This window comes from Barbatula barbatula (assembly GCF_947034865.1).
Source record: "Barbatula barbatula genome assembly, chromosome: 7".
In the NCBI taxonomy this organism is placed as follows: Eukaryota; Metazoa; Chordata; class Actinopteri; order Cypriniformes; family Nemacheilidae; genus Barbatula; species Barbatula barbatula.
In genome coordinates this window covers 11,379,862-11,399,501 of record NC_136770.1, presented here as the reverse complement: position 1 = coordinate 11,399,501, position 19,640 = coordinate 11,379,862, and the positions used below count along the sequence as shown (strand labels likewise).

Sequence of the window (19,640 nt, the reverse complement as noted above, 5' to 3'; positions counted from 1 at the left end):
ACATGTGGTGCCCTACACAGTTGGTGGCAATAATAAGATATTTGAATAAAAAAATATTTGAAAGGTATTCAGTTTTTCTCGATTTACAAAAATTTCAACATTTTGATTTCTTTATGATAAGTTTTTAATCCTATGATTCACAAAAAAAAGAAAGGTATTACAAAGAACCTTCGCATGCCAAAGAGAGAAAGAGGTCATGTGATGGACATGCAATGACAAGTAATGCTTCTGCAGAAAATATAACAATTTTCCCTTGAAGAAGAAAAGAGGTGTGGTCTATAGAAAACGACTTGTTTTCTTTTTGTCTCAAAGTTGGGAGATATTATTCACTGCAAATAAGCGAAATGGAAACTATATTATCTGTTTATTATCAATAAAAGTATTTGATAAATATTATTTATGTTGGTGATTTGTTTAATTTTTAAATAGTACAAATATGTATTAACAAATGTGGCCATGAAACACCGTGTTTTATGTTTTAAACAAGATAAACCGTATGCTAAGCCTGTATAACATGACTCAATACGGGAGAATTTTAAACTGGCATAGCAAACCTCAAAAACGGACAGAAAAAGGAACTGGATCATTGTGTGCCATTAAGATTAACTTCATCGTGTTCCTGTGTTTGACAGAACTGACCATTTTATCTATTTTGTTATTTTCAGTCTCATTTCTAGTCCCTTTGGTTTTGCTTCCATATGCTTTTTGTTGTTCTTTGTTATTGAAACAGTTCTCAACATTAAAAGAAAACTGATACAGTATGTTTTGCATATTTCTTCTCAAAATAGATTTTGGGGTATAATGGTTTAGTACGTTTTTAAGAACATTGTTATGGCAGTATGTGGCTCCAATGAATCGAAACTGTTTACCAGAAACAGTTAAGACTTCAACTCTTACAAAGGGTGGGGGGGTTAAAATTTAATATTTTTGCTGTTTGACATTAGGTCTACAACGAATACATTTTACACTTAACCAACATCTTAAGCGAACATGCACAACATGATTTCCTTAGTTATTAACATAAACATAATTTGTCATCAAACGCATCATTTGGTGACTGAAATAGGGACTTGATTCGCGCTGAAAAGAAACAGATGTGTGCTGAAATGTAATTTAGCGTACTTGTCTTTGTTAATTCATCCATTAGTGTCATGAGTGATATTTCAATACAGCATAAAAAGCAAGACATGATGGACGTGTATATACATAGGTCGCTTAAACTAATTTTTGTTGCTTGAATTATACGAAATCATCTGCTCTCTGAGTATTAGATAAGAACGCTCTGCTGAGAGGGGAGGACAGTCAAAGCCATAATCATTTAATCTCCGCCTTAACGGAAAACGTTTCCATAGAAGGAGAACTCAAGTGCGCCTGCCCTGTGTACAGAACCCGTCTGACAACAGACCTAAGCAAGCAATGTCGCTCTTGTTGTAACAGTTCAATCTGATGTTTAAGGGGCATAGCTATATACTAACAAAAAAGGTGAGATATAACACATCTGAATGATTCTATGATTTCGTCACATTGTTCGTCTGTCGTCTGTTCCGGTATTTGGTGGAATTACTTTGTATTTTGGTCGTTGCATTGAAGAAACCCAGAGGAAAGAAGGTAAGGGGGAAAAACAATTCCATAAACGGTGATATAGTTGGATTTTGTCAGCTGATCGTAGATGTAATGATCTCTGCTTATGAGGGCATGGAGATGTTGCGCCGCTCCTCTGTATTTGCGGCCGAAGTTATGGAAGTGTTTGATCGCTCTCCCACGGAAAAGGAGCTTGTGTCTCAGTCTAAAGTGTTGTGTAGGGATTACATTCACTCCAAACTCCACCGGGCTGGAATCGGGTGGACTAAACCTGAGCACGGATCATCGGGGGGAACACTGTCTGATATATCTTCAGTCCTGCTGTGTTTGGGTAAGACATTGCTTTGTATTCGCCATTAAAATATATTTGATTACATTTTAGATTAAAGAATAGGATTGTGTAATATTTTGAAACACATTTACAATGTTAATCTGATTTGCATATACTGACAAATATACATTGCCTTTTGAACCATGTAAGTTTGTTGTGAAGTATCTTGAAATGTTTCATATTGCTTTATTTCATATTGCTTTTAAAGTAATTTTACACTGTCAGCCTTGTACACTTCCACATGATGAAATCACTGTCTAAAATGTAATATCCACCAGTGGGCTATTGTTTGGTTAATGTCATTTAAGAACCAGTTTCCCTCTTCTAAAAAGGAAAAGAACAAGAACTTTATTTGGACACAACTGGGTGAGAGCTGCTTTTTATGGACAAATCATGTAAACATGCTGATTATTATCACAAGGAAGATTGAGGGTTCCCCACCCACATTTACGCAGATTTACCATGTATTGTCCTGAAATTACGGAAAGCGACAAACCTTCTTTACAACTTTCATTTAATTTAAAACGGGTAATTTAGGTGGATGATATCTCACTTACTTGAAAAAAGCGTATTTGTTGATAAATAATGCTATTGATATTACCATGTAAAAGCAATTAAAAATGTAGTTTAAACATAAATAATGATAATAATAGCAGGTCTTAAATTGTATATACGGTACAGAATGTGATGTTTAGGATTCTCTAACATGGTTTCATTCAATAGGAACCTCAAAATTAGCATCCATTAATGGAAAAAGATAGAAAATAATGTTGTCTCTCCCTGTCTTTCCTACTGTCTCCTAGGTGATGAGCTGGAATACCTGCGTCCAAATGTATATCACAATGTAGCACGGCAGCTCAACATTACAGTTGCCTCTGAGAATATAGTCTCTGATGCCTTTCTGGCTGTCGCGGCAGAAATTTTCTCCACAGGTTGGTAAACATCCTTATTCTTGATATACATTTAGTTGCCTATTGTGTTCTAGATTGCAGAATAACGGATGGACAGACCACAATGAATAATTCTCCTAAAAAATATTCATTTTGGGACCAGTCTCTCCTGTTTTTAAGAAGGGTAAAAATGTGTCTATTCTGACGTTTATGTAGAAACAGAGACAGTGTCAAACTCCAAGAATCTGGAAGGCACTACAGTATAAATTATTTTATTCTGTAAAGTAAACATTGTCAGGGCCCCATGAAAGCTCTCATTCCCTTTGCTGCATATATCGCTCATATTTTATGTAAACCCATGAGATTTAGTTTAGATCACATGGCAGTAAACCATATTTGCCCTCCCATATATAACGTTTAGTATGGCCTTTTTTCAACATTGACGGTAAAGTTTTTTTTTCGACATTGTTGTAAAGTTTTGTGATATTATCCCCTTGTATTTGAAAGTGCATTTGGGGTACACAATTTATCAGTCTATCAATGCATAGAGCAACCCTGGATTCAATTTAAGAGTGAATTGATAATTGGCTTTGACAGTCTTCATACATGCATACACTGCAAAACATAGAAATTAGGTAATGATATGGCTGCCCTCAAAATGCAGTCATGTGCATTTTATTTGCAGGTGAACCACTGTGAGGTGCTAAGAAGAAGAATAAACTTTCATTATTTTTAAATTGACAATCTTTATACAAGGTTCATGATTTGTGATTCTAAAATTCTGCAGCTGTTCGGTAATTTTTGTAGATCATAAAGTATTTTTTTTTGTGACAAACTCTAAAATCTTGCATACGGCCCTGCTGACGGGTGACGTGACTGTATCTTGTACAATTGCACAATATCAAAAATGTGATATATTAGGGCAAATTAAACACACATGAACAGTATGTGTAGTAAGTATAAAAATGGGCAAGCAAGAAGATCTGAGTTACTCTCACAAGGGCCAAATAGTGCTATAGTAGGCAAATAGTAGGCTAGCCTGTCATGAACTCGGGTGGTGAGACACGGACAGAGGACCCAGGTGCACACAGCGGGTAATAAGGAGTTTACATATTTCATAAATAATAAAACAAACACCCACGAGGGGGTAACATAACAAAACATGGATACAATAACATGACAGGACTAGGACTAACTACACTGAAACAAAACTTAAATTAATTCTTTGACATAAACTACACATGGCTAAACTAACACAACACAGGAACTCACCACACAAACCACAATGAACCAGCACAAGGCACAAGGGCATTAAATAAGGGACCAAATCAAGAGGGGAACAGGTGTAGGGCATTAATCAATAACGCGGTAACGAGAGGATGGGAACAGAGACGAGACCGGAGAGAGTGTATGGAAGGCCATGACAATAATTGCCTCTCTCCACATTAAACATGAGGTTCTGTCATGATCCTGCCACTATACTAAGAGAAACATGACATGATGCAGCAGAATCATGACATAGCCTCTTGAAGCGACCCTAACTCTGTCCCCGCAATGAAAAGGACATTCTCACACAAATGGTTAGTTTTCTAGAACCCTTTGAATTTTGGTGTGATTTGAAAGAAGACACTCTGAGCTAATAATAGCTATAATAAAGAAAAATAACTAAAAGTAGAAAGGATAAGGTACAATAGAATAAAATAATTTTTTCATTGAATTACTATTGATATATATATATATGTCACGCTTGCTAGAAATGCATTGATCCCAAAGCCAAAAGTATAAAAAAAGTTACGTTTCAAATTTTAATACAATAGAATAAAGAATGAGTTCCCTTCAAGGTTTTTCTCTGACTAGTGCATTTTTTCCAAAAAAGCCATATACAGCTCCAAAGTAGCCTTAGATCGAATGTTTAGAGAACATGTCATGATTCTGCCGCATCATGTCATGTTTCTCTTGGTTTAGGGGCAGGATCATGAGTGGATCATTTAGTGGTCAGTCGCGTCTCTGTTCCCATCGTCTCGTTTCCTCGGTATTGATTCATGCCCTACACCTGTGCCCCTCTTGATTTGGTCCCTTATTTCATGTCTTGTGCTGGTTCATTGTGGTTGTGTGGTGAGTTCATGTGTTTGTTAGTTTAGTTATTTGTAGTTCATGTCAAGAGTTTATTTAAGTCTTGATAAGTGTAGTTAGTTTTAGTCCTGTCTTGTCATGTTATTATATTCCCCTGTTCTGTTCTGTTACCCCCTCGTGGGTCTTTGTTTTGTAATTTATATTAAAGTTTCTGTTAACCCCATACCCGCTGTCTGCACCTGGGTCCTCTGTCCGTGTCTCACCCCCCGTGATCATGACTGAATGAACCAGCCATCATAGGACCCAGCAGACAGAGGGATCGTTGCGGTAGCGGTCGAGGCTGCCGGACTCCCTTCCAGTGTTGAGAACGCCGTACTCGCTTTCAGAGTCGGGCCGCCGGACTCCCTCCTTGGGTCGAGACCACCAGGTTCCCGCTCAGGACTGAGGCCGCCGGACTTCCTTCCAGGATCGAGACCGCCGGAATCCTGCGTCCGCAACAGTTCCCCAGCCGGGCATTCCAGCCCGGTGCATGCATTCATTCCAGCCCGGTGCATGCGGCCATTCCCACCCGGGCTATCCCGTTCGTTTCTGCCGGCTATCATGCCGGCAACCCTGCCCATGTCCTGCCGGCTACCGTGTACGTGTCACCCCCTGTTTGGACTTCCCTTTGGACTCTTGTGTGCCCCTTCCCTTGGAATCTTGTGCTTCCCCGTTTTGGTCTATTGTATTATCATGTTGCCTAGGTTTTGTCAGTGTCACAGTCTGTCTTGTCTTGTTTGTGCCTTGAGGAGCATCAGGATGCTGCTCCTTAAGGAGGGGCTTCTGTCATGATTTTGCCGCATCATGTCATGTTTCTCTTGGTTAAGTGGCAGGATCATGACAGAGACAGTCAGAAACAATGCTCAGGTAGGCCGTGGCATTTAAACGATGCCCTATTGGCACTCAACAAGCACCTCTAGCATCAACAAGGCATTTTTCGCCCACAGGACTGCCGCATACTGAATGTTTTTCCCTATTCACACCATTCTTTGTAAACCCTAGAAATGGTTGTGCGTGAAAATCCCAGTAACTGAGCAGATTGTGAAATACTCAGACCCGCCCGTCTGGCACCAACAACCATGCCACGCTCAAAATTGCTTAAATCACCTTTCTTTCCCGTTCTGACATTCAGTTTGGAGTTCAGGAGATTGTCTTGACCACGACCACACCCCTAAATGTATTGAAGCAACTGCCATGTGATTGGTTGATTAGATAATTGCATTAATGAGAAATTGAACAGGTGTTCCTAATAATCCTTTAGGTGAGTGTATAATAGCAAAGATTACAGTGCAATAATTAATAACTCATTCTGAAGTCTCGAGAGAAGTTGCAGGATGTCCTGTATGTGTTCACAGTTTGAAAATCTTTTGGTGTGTGTTGTGCTGTCTTCGTCACATCACAGCCCACAACACATTATAGGACCAAAATGATTAAATCTAGATTTTTTTTCTGCAGTCTCTTACCATTTAAAACTCTTATAAGATTATACAAATATTTTGGTGTGGCCCCAGCATTATAGAAAGTATCGTAAGTACTTTCACTTAAAGAAAGTAATCTTTATGGCTTGTAAACATGCAATACGTTTGTCCTGTGTAGCGTTACTTTCACTAAACTGAAACTTCACAGACGCATTCTGTGGACTCCTAAAATGTATAATACAGTCCTGAACTGGTCCTATTTGGTTAACCTGCACACGCCCCACACCCGCAGTCTTTAAAAGAACACCCAACCCATCACCCAACAGCAGCACTAATGTTATTACTTACCCTACCCTACCTGTTTGACATACACACAGCAACCCAAACCACAGCCGCATTGACGAAAGGATTGGGAGAAAGGATTATTGCATGTTGTGAATATGCATGTTGTGCATGTTGCGTCCAGAGAATATTACAGTGCTTGCGAGCTCACACACCTCTTTAATATTATCTTTTGTGATCTCCGATTGATGTAGTTGAACATCATTTATGCTGACGTGAATAACAATCATACTGAATTTATGATTAGCCTTAGCAAGCACATTTAAATTTGATTTGATGTCAGGCACTCTGGCTCCCGGTAAACATTTGACTATGGTGACTGGTGCCTCTATCTTAACGTTCCGAACAATAGAATCACCGATAACTATGTCACTTTCAGCAGGTTTCTCAGTCAGTGTATCACTGAATGGGGCAAACCTGTTTGAGACTATAATCGGAACGGTTGATTGATGTTTTGACCTCGATTCCTCGATGAATCTTAGTGTATAAGCTTAAAAGAGAAACAGTAAGCACACAAGACAACTAGAAGGCTAGATGATAATCAACAGTGTAAACAGAAAGCCCGCTAGCTCGCTAATGCTATGCTAACGGCACTGAGTTAACTATCAATTTTGGTTTAAGATCTTCAAGTAAATAACCAGCACAGGGTTATTGAGATATCAGGATAGGTTAGCAACGACAGTGATAAGTAACAATGTATACTACGAATACTAATATTAAAGAAAGTGCAAGTGCAGTGATACAAACAAACCAATTCAGCCGCAGTCTGCAACTCTCCAATAATAGCCTATACTGTCAGGGCTTGGGTCTGAACCTCACGTGTGGTGTTTTGTTTGTTTGTGTTTTTGTCGATCACATGGGAGAGCTGACAGTTCACCATGTGCTCGTAGTCAAGTCAAGTCAAGTCAGCTTTATTTATATAGCGCTTTTTACAATTTTCATTGTTACAAAACAGCTGTACAAGAAAAAATGACTATAAGTAAAACATAAAAGGTTATGGAAGTCAAAACACAGGTCAAATATCAGACACACAATAAATTCCTATATGCAGTGTTAATTAAATAAGACTACCAAATTCTAGCAGCCCCCCCGGCCAGGCAAAACAGTGCAAAACAGTATGCAAACGGTGGCGAGGAACCCAAAACTCCATTGGAGGAGAAAAAAAACCTCGGAGGGAAACCAGGCCTAACCAGGGGATTCCAGTTCCCCTCTGGCAAAAACTGCAGCCTCTGCACAAGCTCAACAGTGCTTGCACAACAAGGCAAAAATAAAAAAATTAGATTTAAAATTATCATTAATAATCTAATAGTGGCTGAAGTTTTGTAGGGACGTCACTTCCTTCGTCCAGCATTTGTCAGGTCTAGGAATGGATTGCGCCCTGCCCGCTCCGCTCTTGTAACCTTGGAACAATGAGACAAGACTGGCTGAGAGTAGAGTACTGTTCTGCACTCTTTGATGCAACAAATGCATCAGTTGTTATTGGAAGTGTCCCTGGTTCCGGTTGATCTAACTAGTGCAGCCTAGATCTTTGAAATACATATATTATGATAATGTAGTGTATGCAAGATTAAAAAGATGCGTCTTTAGTCTAGATTTAAACTGACAGAGTGTGTCCGCCTCCCGGATATTGCAGGGAAGACTGTTCCAAAGTTTAGGCGCTAGATAAAGAAAAGGATCTGCCGCCTGCACTTGATTTTGAAATTCTAGGTATTACCAACTGACCTGACGCCTGAGAGCGTAGTGCACGTGATGGACTATAATACGTAAGAAGTTCTCTCAAGTAGTGAGGAGCTAAACCATGCAAGGCTTTATAGGTAATAAGCAAGATTTTAAAATTTATGCGATGCTTTATAGGTAACCAGTGCAAGGTTGACAGAACCGGGCTAATATGCTCATACTTTTTTGTACGTGTAAGAACTCGAGCTGCCGCATTTTGGACCAGTTGGAGTTTTTGTAATAGGCCTGCAGGGCAACCACCTAATAGTGCATTACAGTAATCTAGTCTTGATGTCATAAAGGCATGAATAAGCTTCTCCGCATCTGATGGTGACAGCATATGACGTAATTTAGATATATTTTTAAGATGGAAAAATGCAATCTTACAGGTGTTGGCGACCTGGTTTTCAAATGACAGAGTACTATCGAATATAAAGCCAAGATTCTTAGCTGAAGATGAGGGTTTTATGGAACATCCATCAATAGTTAAGCAGTATTCTTGGTTATTACGTAGGGCGGTTTTCGGTCCGATAAGTAACACTTCAGTTTTGTCTGAGTTCAGTAATAAAAAATTGCTACTCATCCACTTATTTTTTTTTAGAAGTCTGGGTCTGCCCAGCCCTCGTGTTTTTTCACTCATCACGCACACCTGCTTCCACTCTTCGGTTAATTTACCCACTATTTAGTCCTCACCTTTTCCCTCACTCAGTGTCAGATCGTTAGTGTGTCTTGTGTTAATGACCGCATAGCCGTAGACGGCTTTCAGTTAGCCTAGCTCTTGGAAATTACTCTCGTGTCTTGGAAATTACTCTCGTGTCTCGGAAATTACTCTTGTGTCTAGGAAATTACTCTCGTGTCTAGGAAATTACTCTTGTGTCTTGGAAATTAATTGGCATTAACTCTCTTGTTTTGGACTTCTTCTCTAGTCTTGGATATTACCCGCTAGCATCGGCTATCACCCGCTTGTTGTGGAGTTACTCTCGTGTATAGACATTTTCTCATGTCTTGGAATTTAACCCCTGCCTTGGCCAGACTCCAGCGCTGTTGTTTTCTGCACGGTTTTTGGAGCTCCTTTTCCCAGATTTCAGACAGTGCATCTTCTCCCCTTCGCCAGTCGACTGTGTGCGTGGTTGGCTGCGGAAAGACTCGAGCCTCCTTCGGATTGGTTTGTTTGCGGACTGTGGATTATCCCTCTCAGGCACATTTGAGAGGCTAGTTTTCTTTCAGCTCTTTCAGCTGAGACTTTACATGAACTCTTGTCACCTTACGCTGCTATTATCTTGCGGTCTGAACAACCCTTGGAATCTCGTTGCTTGAGCACTCAAACCTAGATAAGGTTTGATGGGTACCCATTTTTGTCTGTATGAATTACTGAAACTGTGTGACGTGCTTCATCTTGCTCATTCTTTCGCCCGAATAAAAACTGTGTTGATACCCGCATCTGACTCCAGCCTCTGTCCTAACATATATTAAACAAAAATATTGTAAAATTTTGTTTTTTATAACATAAAAAACATAAGTCAGTCAACTTTATTTATATTGCGCTTCTTACAATTTTCATTGTTACAAAGCAGCTATACAAGAAAACATATTGACTATAAGCAAAAAATATAAGGTAATGCAAAACAAAACAAAAAAGTGAAAACACAGAAAACAGACAGACACACAGATTCAGCCACACACAAAACACTCCACATGCACAAACACACACACACACAAACGCGCACACAGACCGACACGCACATGGGCCATCACCAAGAACCACACACCCAAGATAAGGGGAGGGAAACTCTGGTCAAATATCAAACAGGCTATACACTCCTATATGAAGTGTTAATTCAATAAAACTTTTAAATTCTAAGGGCCCCCCTGACCAGGCAAACTGGTGGCGAGGAAACCAAAACTCCATTGGAGGAGAAAAACAACCTCTGAGGGAAACCAGGCCTAACCAGGGGATTCCAGTTCCCCTCTGGCAAAAGCTGCAGCCTCTGTACAAGCTCGACAGTGCTTGCATAACAAGGCAAAATAAATGAATAATCTAATAGCAGCTAAAATTTTGTAGTGAAGACGTGTCAAGTTGCCGCGTCCTTCTTTATCCAGCTCTATCATCTCAGCTTTTGTCAGGTCTTGGCATGGACTGCGTCCTGCTCTCTCTGATAACCTTGGAACAATGAGACAAGACTGGCTGAGAGTAGAGTACTGAAATACATCAGTTGTTATTGGAAGTGTTCCTGGTTCCGATCTAACTAGGGCAGCCTAAACTTTCAGAATATATATATTATGACAGTGTAGTGTATGCAAGATTAAAAAGATGCGTCTTTAGTCTAGATTTAAACTGACAGTGTGTCTGCTTCCCGGACAGTGCGGGGAAGACTGTTCTCAAGTTTAGGTGCTAGATAGGAAAAGCATCTGCCACCTGCAACTTGATTTTGAAATTCTAGGTATTACCAACTGACCGGACGCCTGGGAGCACAGTGCACGTGAAGGACTGTAATACAAGAAAAGTTCACTCAAGTAGTGAGGAGCTCAACCATGTAGGGCTTTATAGGCAATAAGCAAGATTTTAAAGTTAATGCGATGCTTTATAAGTAGCCAGTGCAAGGTTGATAGAACCGGGCTAATATGCTCATACTTTTTTGTACGTGTAAAAACTCAAGCTGCTGCATTTTGGACCAGCTGAAGTTTTTGTAATAAGCCTGCAGGGAAACCAACTAATGGTGCATTACAGTGCATTCATTTAATCTTGTTGTCATAAATGCATTAAATTATCTGCATCTGATGGTGACAGCATATGACGTTGTTTAGATATATATTTTAGATATATATTTTAGATGAAAAAAAAAAATTTTACAGGTGTTGGTGACATGGTTCTTAAATTACTATAGTACTATAGAATAAAACGTTAAGATTCTTTGCTGAAGACGAGGGTAACAAAAGCATGAAAACCTTTTGCATGTACCAAAGTTACAAAAATCTATTATTTCATATTAAATTTTTTCATATGGTCCAACTTTGTTATTTTCTCTGCAATTAATTGCATTAAACACCACATGTCTATCTAACAACCTAAGCTAATAGCTACTAGCTAACAATATTGGATCACTGTTGGTTGTCTCTCCCGAATCTGCAACACGCTTACAGCTAAGGTGCCATCAAAGCTGAATGAAGTGTAATGCAGGAAAGGGGCCGGTAGCAGCACAATACACTTACATTTATATTTAAGTTGTGATAAGAGCATAGAGTTGACTCAAGTGCTTGCTGTCCGTCAGTTGCAGACAACACAATTGGCTACAATGCGCTGCAATTAGATACCAGCTCTTCAGACAGTGCTCGAAGCGAACACAAATAAGCACAGGGCCGCGTAAAAGCAGCTCCCTCAGCTGTGTTGAGTCGAAATAGTCTTCTTGGCTACTGAACCCATATTCCGCCCGCGCCTGTTTTATTCTGAACCCTCAATGACATGTGAATAATTATTCCACCCGTTACATCAAATATTAGCGGTTTACCCGAAGGATAACCGCGTGCAGGACTCTGTATTACACTTATCCCTTTAATTCAAAACATTTTGCTCTAATAAATCAAGATGCTCACTTTGACATTGTTGTGGTAGTCATGTGTAATGTTTCCTGTGTGAAGAAGGGCAAACCTTGCAATGGATTTTATCTGTGTCTATTTTTGTTTCTATATTCACAGGGGTAACATGGGGGAAGATTGTGTCCCTCTATGCAATGGCTGGAGCCCTAGCTGTGGATTGTGTTCGGCATGGCCATCCAGCCATGGTACACCTCATTGTTGACTGCATGGGCGAGTTTGTTCACAAGAGCCTTGTGTCCTGGTTAAAAAAGAGAGGTGGCTGGGTAAGAAATGTTTTCATTTCAATTTAAATCCTCTGACTGTTCCCCCCTACAGTGTGACGTGTGGACAATATATTTATTATATTCATGTGTTCCTGTTGGATGCAACAAATGCCTCATGTACAATGTTTTATTGTCTTTGTCTTGTTGCATCGAGACACGATGTCACTCACAGGCCGTTCAAGAAGTTACCTAAAGTTAGCTAACTGTTAAATTTAATTTATAGCCTATATATTTTAACCTTTAATACCTTACCTTAAAAACCTTAACGATCTGTTACGTTCAGCTGAAATCGTGCTGGCAACGTTAATTGATTAGCTTGCATTTTCTCAATCATATTTCTCGATCATCACATGGTACTGATATTATCACCTGTCAATATGCTTTGGAAGCTGAAATTCTGAATATGGTAAGGAGCAAAAACTAATTTTTGACCATAGAGACACATCTTCTTTATACAGCGCGAGCTGGGCAGTTATCAAGATAGGCGTGTGTCATCTGTACAGTGCAAGCTTCTCAGTTGTAAACTCATGCGATTTTCTTTATACAAAGTGAGCTGCACAGACACGGGTCTTCTTCATACAGTTATAAAGTCAGGCAGGTCTGGGCAAGCTAAGCGTCTTCTTTAAACAGCGCGAGCTGCACAGTTATAAAGTCAGACGCATTTGATCTGTATCGTGCCTGTTCGGTCGTGCCTGTTCTGATCGGTTTGCTGTGTGAGCTAGTGGCGTGAGCCGCACAGCGAAACAGCCAATCGGAGCACAGCTGACATTAATATTCATGACCCTTCCAAATAAGGTAATAACAGACCTTTTCATTCTAGGGTAAAACCGTTTCTGCATAATATTTGCACTTAATAAAGCCACATACCTTCTATTTAGATATCAGAGAATTTAACATATTGTATCAATTAATTCTTTGGTCAACATTGATTTCACATATTTTACAAACTCAAACTTATCAAAATGAATAATTAATAATTAGCATGATTTATTTGGCGACCAAAAATCCTAAAATCAATCAAATAAAAATGTATCCTAGTCACAGACAGCACAGACGGATGTGGAACGCGTGCTAACGCTAACTTTCTCCCATTGTTGTCTATCATACTGTAGGTCATGCATACCACGTAATATTAAAATATTTAAAGTATAGATATATTTTTTATACCCCTTTATTCCTTGAACTGTGCATATTGTTCCCCTTTACCTACTGATAGCCTACTGTAAAGGTACATTATTGTTACAATTAGTTAATTATGCGGTACATTGCAAGTTATTTTTAAATAAAGGTTTCAGAGTCAAGGATATCAGATTGTGTGTATATTTATTGTTCTCACCTTGTAACTTCGTGGAACAAAAACAGTCCCCAATTATATCTGGTTACTATGCCTTTATTACCCTAACTTAAAATATTGTTCCCTTATGTAGCGGGTATGACCGAGGGAGTTGTGTGGTTAGAGGGATAAAGGCGGCCGGTAGTAAAGAGATGAGAGTGTGGCCCGCAAGCAGCTGAAAAGGTTAAATCTGTCCCACTTTCTAACAACACTGTTAAAGACAGAATTGTCTATATGTACAGTATGTGGACGGAGACGAGTTGAAACGGGACATACTTTTTCCACTGTATGATACATTGCCAGGCACTCGCCAGTAAAAAACTATCCAGAGACCTTGGTGACACACTGGCAACAGTTGTAAAAGTCGTTAACTTAATTAAAGCTCGCCCTACCAACCAGAGATTATTTGCACAACTGTATGAGCAGTAGCGGTTTTAGGAACGGGCGAACCGAGCAGTCTGCATTCTCTCGTAGATTCTGAGGTTTTGTCGCTATGAAATCTATTTATACTGTAAGGGGTTTGTCAGTATTTTCAAACTGTCGGATGTCTTGTGACAATTGGCCAGTTTTTTTACTGCTGTTATCCAATAAGACTTCAGGCTCTGCAATGTCTTGGTCACACTTCTCTGGGAACCGAGGTTACAATATAACTGGAGACGAATTCCCTTTCACACACTTATTACAGCCAGGCTGAGAAACTATCTGTGAAAAACCAAACTTTCCTTGCTTTGGCCTAAAAAACTGTTTTCATGAAATGTAACAATGATGTGAACTAAGCCAATCTTAAGTTTTTACATAAGCCACTTCAACAAAACTGAAATCTTATTTGTTTAGACCACTAACATTTTGTTTTTAAGGTTGTTAGATCAACAACTCTACAGTACGTGTTACAGTGTATTATTTAAAAAAATATATTTTTTGCATTATTAAGTAAGGTTTATGTGTAATGTGTTTTCTTTGCTCTGTTACAGGCAGACATCACAAAGTGTGTAATCAATACAGACCCCAGTTTATGTTCTCATTGGTTTGTGACAGCGGTCTGTGCTTGTGGTCACTACCTCAAAGCTGTGATGTTTTACCTGCTGAGGGAAAAATGAAGGGCAGGATTAACTAAAGACGGACAGCTGGACTCTCCAGAAACTTGCAGAAGACATTTCTTTTCACTGCTTCAGCCTCTCGTTGCTCTTGACTTGTTTACATTTGCACAAAGTTTGCACTGTTTCTACAATTGAAATGTATAGTATCCAAGATGGTTCTAAATACTAGGGCTAATACTTATGTACATTGTAACGGCCACCTAGTGTTTAGCAGTGTTCATGACATGAATGTTGATGAGCCTTTAAGATGACTTCTTCTATGGTGTTTGTTATTGCATGTGAGCGCGTGCGCATTGAGAGTGAGAGTGAGAATGCTCGTGCAAAGGAGGGAGATGACCGCTCTACTGCTGACTGTTATCTTTACGTCTAATTTGATTTGTAGCGCGTTTCAGAGTGTTATCTTTCCCTGTTAACATTGTGTGAAGAGTGTGTTTAACTAAGGAGAAACATATATAAACGACTCGTAGAACTACCAGTCCGGTTGTACTGTGTCTTTCCTATTCTTAATCTGGGCAAACTTCAAACTCTCTGAAAGACGTTATCACATGCGCTTTTTTCGTTTTTTTATTTTTGATAATTTGCAAAGATTTCAAACAAACTTCTTTCACATTGGCAATTTTTAGGAACATAATGAATCGAATCCATTTTGGATAACATGGATTTGGATTTGGCTGTAACATGACAAAATGTGGAAAAAGTGAAGCGCTGTGAATACAGTATTATTTTGAGTCTCTGAAAGATATGAGAAATAAAAAAGCAAAACGATTGTACAGGATTTTTAACCCCCCCCTTTTTTCTTGTTTTTTCTTCTTTCCTTGTCGGATATTTGCTTGTATTACAAATTTAACATTGAATATGTTGTGATCCTTTATGTATGTATGTATGTTTGTGATGTTCTTGAATAAAAACATTGTAAATAAAGGACACAGCCTTCTAACGAGTCGCAGCGACACAAGACCTTTATTTGGGCAATTCAATGATAATGTCAACCTTAACCCTGAAAAAATTTAGTTTTTACTATATTAACATTTGGTGGTTCAAATGCCCATATTTACATTTACATTTAGTCATTTAGCAGACGCTTTTATCCAAAGCGACTTACAGATGAGGAAACATTGGAAGCAATTATAACAACATAGGCAACAAAATACATAAGTGCATCAAACTAGTCCATTAAAGCCTAGCACAGTATACAAAGCTAAGAATAATAAGGTTAGTAATTTTTTATTTTATTTATTATTAAATTTTTTTTATAAAGGAGGAAAGGGAAGAGAATTAGGAAAAATCAATCAGCGACGTGTTGACGGAAGAGATGCGTTTTTTAAAGATGGCAACCGAGTCTGCTGATCTTGTAGCAGCAGGTAGATCATTCCACCAATGTGGAACAGATCCAGAGAAGGTACGGGAGAGTGACTTTTTTCCTTTTTGGGACGGTACCACTAGTCGTTGTTCCTTTGCAGACCGCAGTGATCTGGCAGGAACATAGATCTGCATTAGCGAGTGGAGATGCGATGGTGCAGATCCGGTGTTGGTCTTGTAGGCCAGGAGCAAAGCTTTGAACTCTATGCGGGCGGCAACAGGGAGCCAGTGTAACCTGATGAAGAGCGGAGTTACATGCGCTCTCTTCGGTTCATTGAAGACCACTCTTGCCGCCGCATTCTGGATCATCTGGAGAGGTTTGATTGTGCAAGCAGGAAGTCCAGCCAGAAGCGCATTGCAATAATCCAGTTTGGACAGGACAAGAGCCTGGACTAGGACTTACGTAGAGTGCTCCGATAGGAAAGGTCTAATTTTCCTAATGTTGTAGAGGATGAATCTACAGGACCGGGTGGTGCTGGCAACATGACTTGTGAGGTTAAGCCGATCATCGATTACCACTCCCAGGTTTCTGGTTGTGCTGGACGGTGTAATCGTTGATGAGCCTAGTTGAATGGCAAGGTTGTGGTGAATCTTTGGGTTGGCCAGGATCACAAGCAGTTCCGTCTTTGCAAGGTTTAGCTGCAGGTGATGATCCTTCATCCAAAGCGAGATGTCACTCGGGCATGCCGCGATGCGAGCAGCGACCGTCGGATCGTCCGGTTGAAATGACAAGTAGAGTTGTGTGTCGTCGGCATAGCAGTGATAGGAGAAGCCATGCTTCTGAATGACCGAGCCGAGGGATGTCATGTAAATGGAGAAGAGTAGCGGTCCAAGCACTGAGCCCTGTGGCACCCCCGTGTTGAGCTGTTGGGACGCGGAGACCTCATCTCTCCAGGATACTCTGAATGACCTACCCGAGAGGTAGGACTCAAACCATTGCAACGCCATTCCAGAGACACCCATAGCACTGAGAGAAGCCAGGAGGATGTGATGATTGACAGTGTCAAAGGCAGCAGACAGATCCAGTAGGATGACACGGATGATGCTTTTGCCAGTCTCAGGGCTTCGATGACTGAGAGCAGTGCAGTCTCTGTGGAATGACCGGTCTTGAACCCAGACTGATTGCTGTCCAGGAGGTTGTTTTGCATGAGAAAGGAGGAGAGCTGATTGAACACAACTCGCTCCAGGGCTTTGGCGATGAAGGGAAGAAGGGAGACAGGCCTGTAGTTTTCTAGCAGTGTAGGGTCCAGGGTGGGTTTCTTTAGAAGCGGTGTGATGCGGGCCTCTTTGAACGCTGTGGGAAATGTCCCAGTGGTGAGCGAAGAGTTGATGATGTGGGTCAGAGCAGGCACAACCGTTGGAGAGATGGCCTGGAGGAGATGGATGGGGATGGGATCCAGTGGGCAGGTGGTAGGGTGGTTGGAGCCAATGACCTTTGAGACATCAGCTTCAGACAGAGTAGAAAAGGCGGGGAGCACACACGTGTCAGGGATGTGGGCGGGTTCAACAGATGGTGGCGTAGAGAACTGGCTGCCGATGGCAGTAGTTTCTTTACGAAGAACGATGCAAAATCAGCAGCTGTTAACTCTGATGAAGGTGCGGGAGCAGGCGGACAGAGGAGAGCAGAGAAGGTTTTGAAGAGCGTTCGAGAGTCCGGAGAGTTGCAGATCCTCGAGTGGTAGTAATCTGTTTTTGCAGAGGTGACATCGACAGAGAAAGAAGAGAGAAGAGATTGGTAGAGAGAGAGGTCTGCAGGGTCTTTTGACTTGCGGCATTTTCTCTCAGCTGACCGGTGGCTGGCGCGATGCTCACGCAGTACATCCGATAACCAGGGAGCCGACGGGGATGGACGGGCTGGTCCAGATGCAAGAGAGCATAGGTTGTCCAAGCAGGATGAAAGCGTGGAACACAGAGTGTCTGTGGCATTGTCTGTATTCAAAAGAGAGAGCTCATCAGAGGGGGGAGTGCAGAGAAGACAGCAGAGGAAAAACAGGAGGGAGGGAGAGACCGCAGGTTGTGCCGGAAGGTGACCATCGGTAAGACATCTGTGATATCCGGAGCAGTGAGGTCGAGGTCGAGGGTGACGAAGAAGTGATCAGACGTGTGCAGCGGGGTGACCTGAGAGTGATGAGTGGAGCAGTACCTTGTGAAGATCAGATCTAGATGGTTTCCTTGTGGGTTGCTGATGTGGAAACCTGCTCGAGGAGAAATGATGCGGTCAGGTTGACGAAGTCAGCAGCCTGTGGCTTTCCAATGTGGATGTTGAAGTCACCTAGTACCACCAGGGGAGTACCATCCTCAGGGAAGGATGAAAGAAGCACATCCAGCTCCTCCAAGAAATTTCCAAGTGGGTTTGCCATATGAGGTCTCACTTTAAGTTTTTAAAGCATTTGTTTTATTTTTAGTGCATTCTTTTTTATTGACATCTACATAACATGGAACTATGCCACACATCGTGAGACGTTGGTGCTCCATGAGGTATGTAGTGCACCGATACCAGTATCGTGCCCGATACCAAGCTCCTGTACTCGTACAAATTCCCTGATTCCAAAGACCGATACCTCACGTGACGTCACTGACAGAACGTTCTAGTTCGTGCGGCGTTAACCAATCACCCAGCAAACATGCCCGTGTGGGCCCACTGTGGGCTTGCCCACAGAAAAACCCACAGGGGGCTTGCCCATGCGGGGCCCACATACATGTGTCTTAATGTGCCCCACTGGGCTTGGCCACAGAAAACCCACAAGAGCCCTGAATAGATTCCATTAAAGATTTTTTAATAAAAAGGCAGAGAAAGAGCTTCTGTTACATGATATATTGGAATTGGATTGACATAATGACTAATTAGACCTAAGTAATTGTCATTGATACTAAATTGGAACGTAAAACATATCTATTCAGGGAGAAAGAATTAACATGGCAAATACATTTGCACTAATTTTGGACATTTAAAATCTAGAAAGATAAAATGGTGGAAACAACAAGCGCCAGTAGGTGGCGGCAGATTACAGTCTTTTTGCACCTTACTCAAACGGCATGGTTAAGATCGCATTGTATGCTGCGTGCAATCCTGAAGTGTCGTGTACGTCTAGAATGCCAAAGAAAGTTATCCGACCTCTGAACACGGGGGAAGATCGATCAATCCCGACCTGATAAACGTGGCTAAAGGGATTGAAGTCGGAAATCTGATATTTTACGTCAAGTCAAGTCAAGTCAGCTTTATTTATATAGCGCTTTTTACAATTTTCACTGTTACAAAGCAGCTGTACAAGAAAACATTGACTATAAGTAAAACATAAAAGGTTATGGAAGTCAAAACACAGGTCAAATATCAGACACACAATAAATTCCTATATGCAGAGTTAATTAAATAAGACTGTCAAATTCTAGCAGCCCCCCCGGCCAGGCAAACCGTGCAAAACAGTATGCAAACGGTGGCGAGGAACCCAAGACTCCATTGGAGGAGAAAAAAAACCTCAGAGGGAGACCAGGCCTAACCAGGGGATTCCAGTTCCCCTCTGGCAAAAACTGCTGCCTCTGCACAAGCTCGACAGTGCTTGCACAACAAGGCAAAATAAAAAACAAAGTTAGATTTAAAATTATC

General features: G+C 40.8%; 1 protein-coding gene across 2 annotated transcripts; it reads left to right on the top strand.

Moving 5' to 3' along the window:
• The first annotated feature begins 1,264 nt into the window (after positions 1-1,264).
• boka (BCL2 family apoptosis regulator BOK a) lies at positions 1,265-15,618 on the top strand. 2 transcript variants are annotated; one of them, XM_079460029.1, is made up of 5 exons: positions 1,328-1,608; positions 1,693-1,912; positions 2,716-2,844; positions 12,084-12,247; positions 14,552-15,618. In XM_079460029.1, the coding sequence occupies exons 2-5, from the start codon at positions 1,696-1,698 to the stop codon at positions 14,675-14,677; spliced, it is 636 nt and encodes a 211-aa protein (XP_079316155.1). In that variant the 5' UTR covers positions 1,328-1,608; positions 1,693-1,695; the 3' UTR covers positions 14,678-15,618. The 2 variants fall into 2 exon arrangements, with proteins under 2 accessions (XP_079316154.1, XP_079316155.1); XM_079460028.1 differs by having other exon boundaries at positions 1,265-1,912.
• Positions 15,619-19,640: the final 4,022 nt, after the last annotated feature.

Excerpts from the sequence above, each read along its gene's own strand:
- boka (XM_079460028.1), top strand. The coding sequence starts at position 1,675 with ATGATCTCTGCTTATGAGGGCATGGAGATGTTGCGCCGCTCCTCTGTA. Across the intron at positions 1,913-2,715 it reads TTCAGTCCTGCTGTGTTTGG|GTGATGAGCTGGAATACCTG; the intron begins GTAAGACATTGC and ends ACTGTCTCCTAG. Across the intron at positions 12,248-14,551 it reads TAAAAAAGAGAGGTGGCTGG|GCAGACATCACAAAGTGTGT; the intron begins GTAAGAAATGTT and ends GCTCTGTTACAG.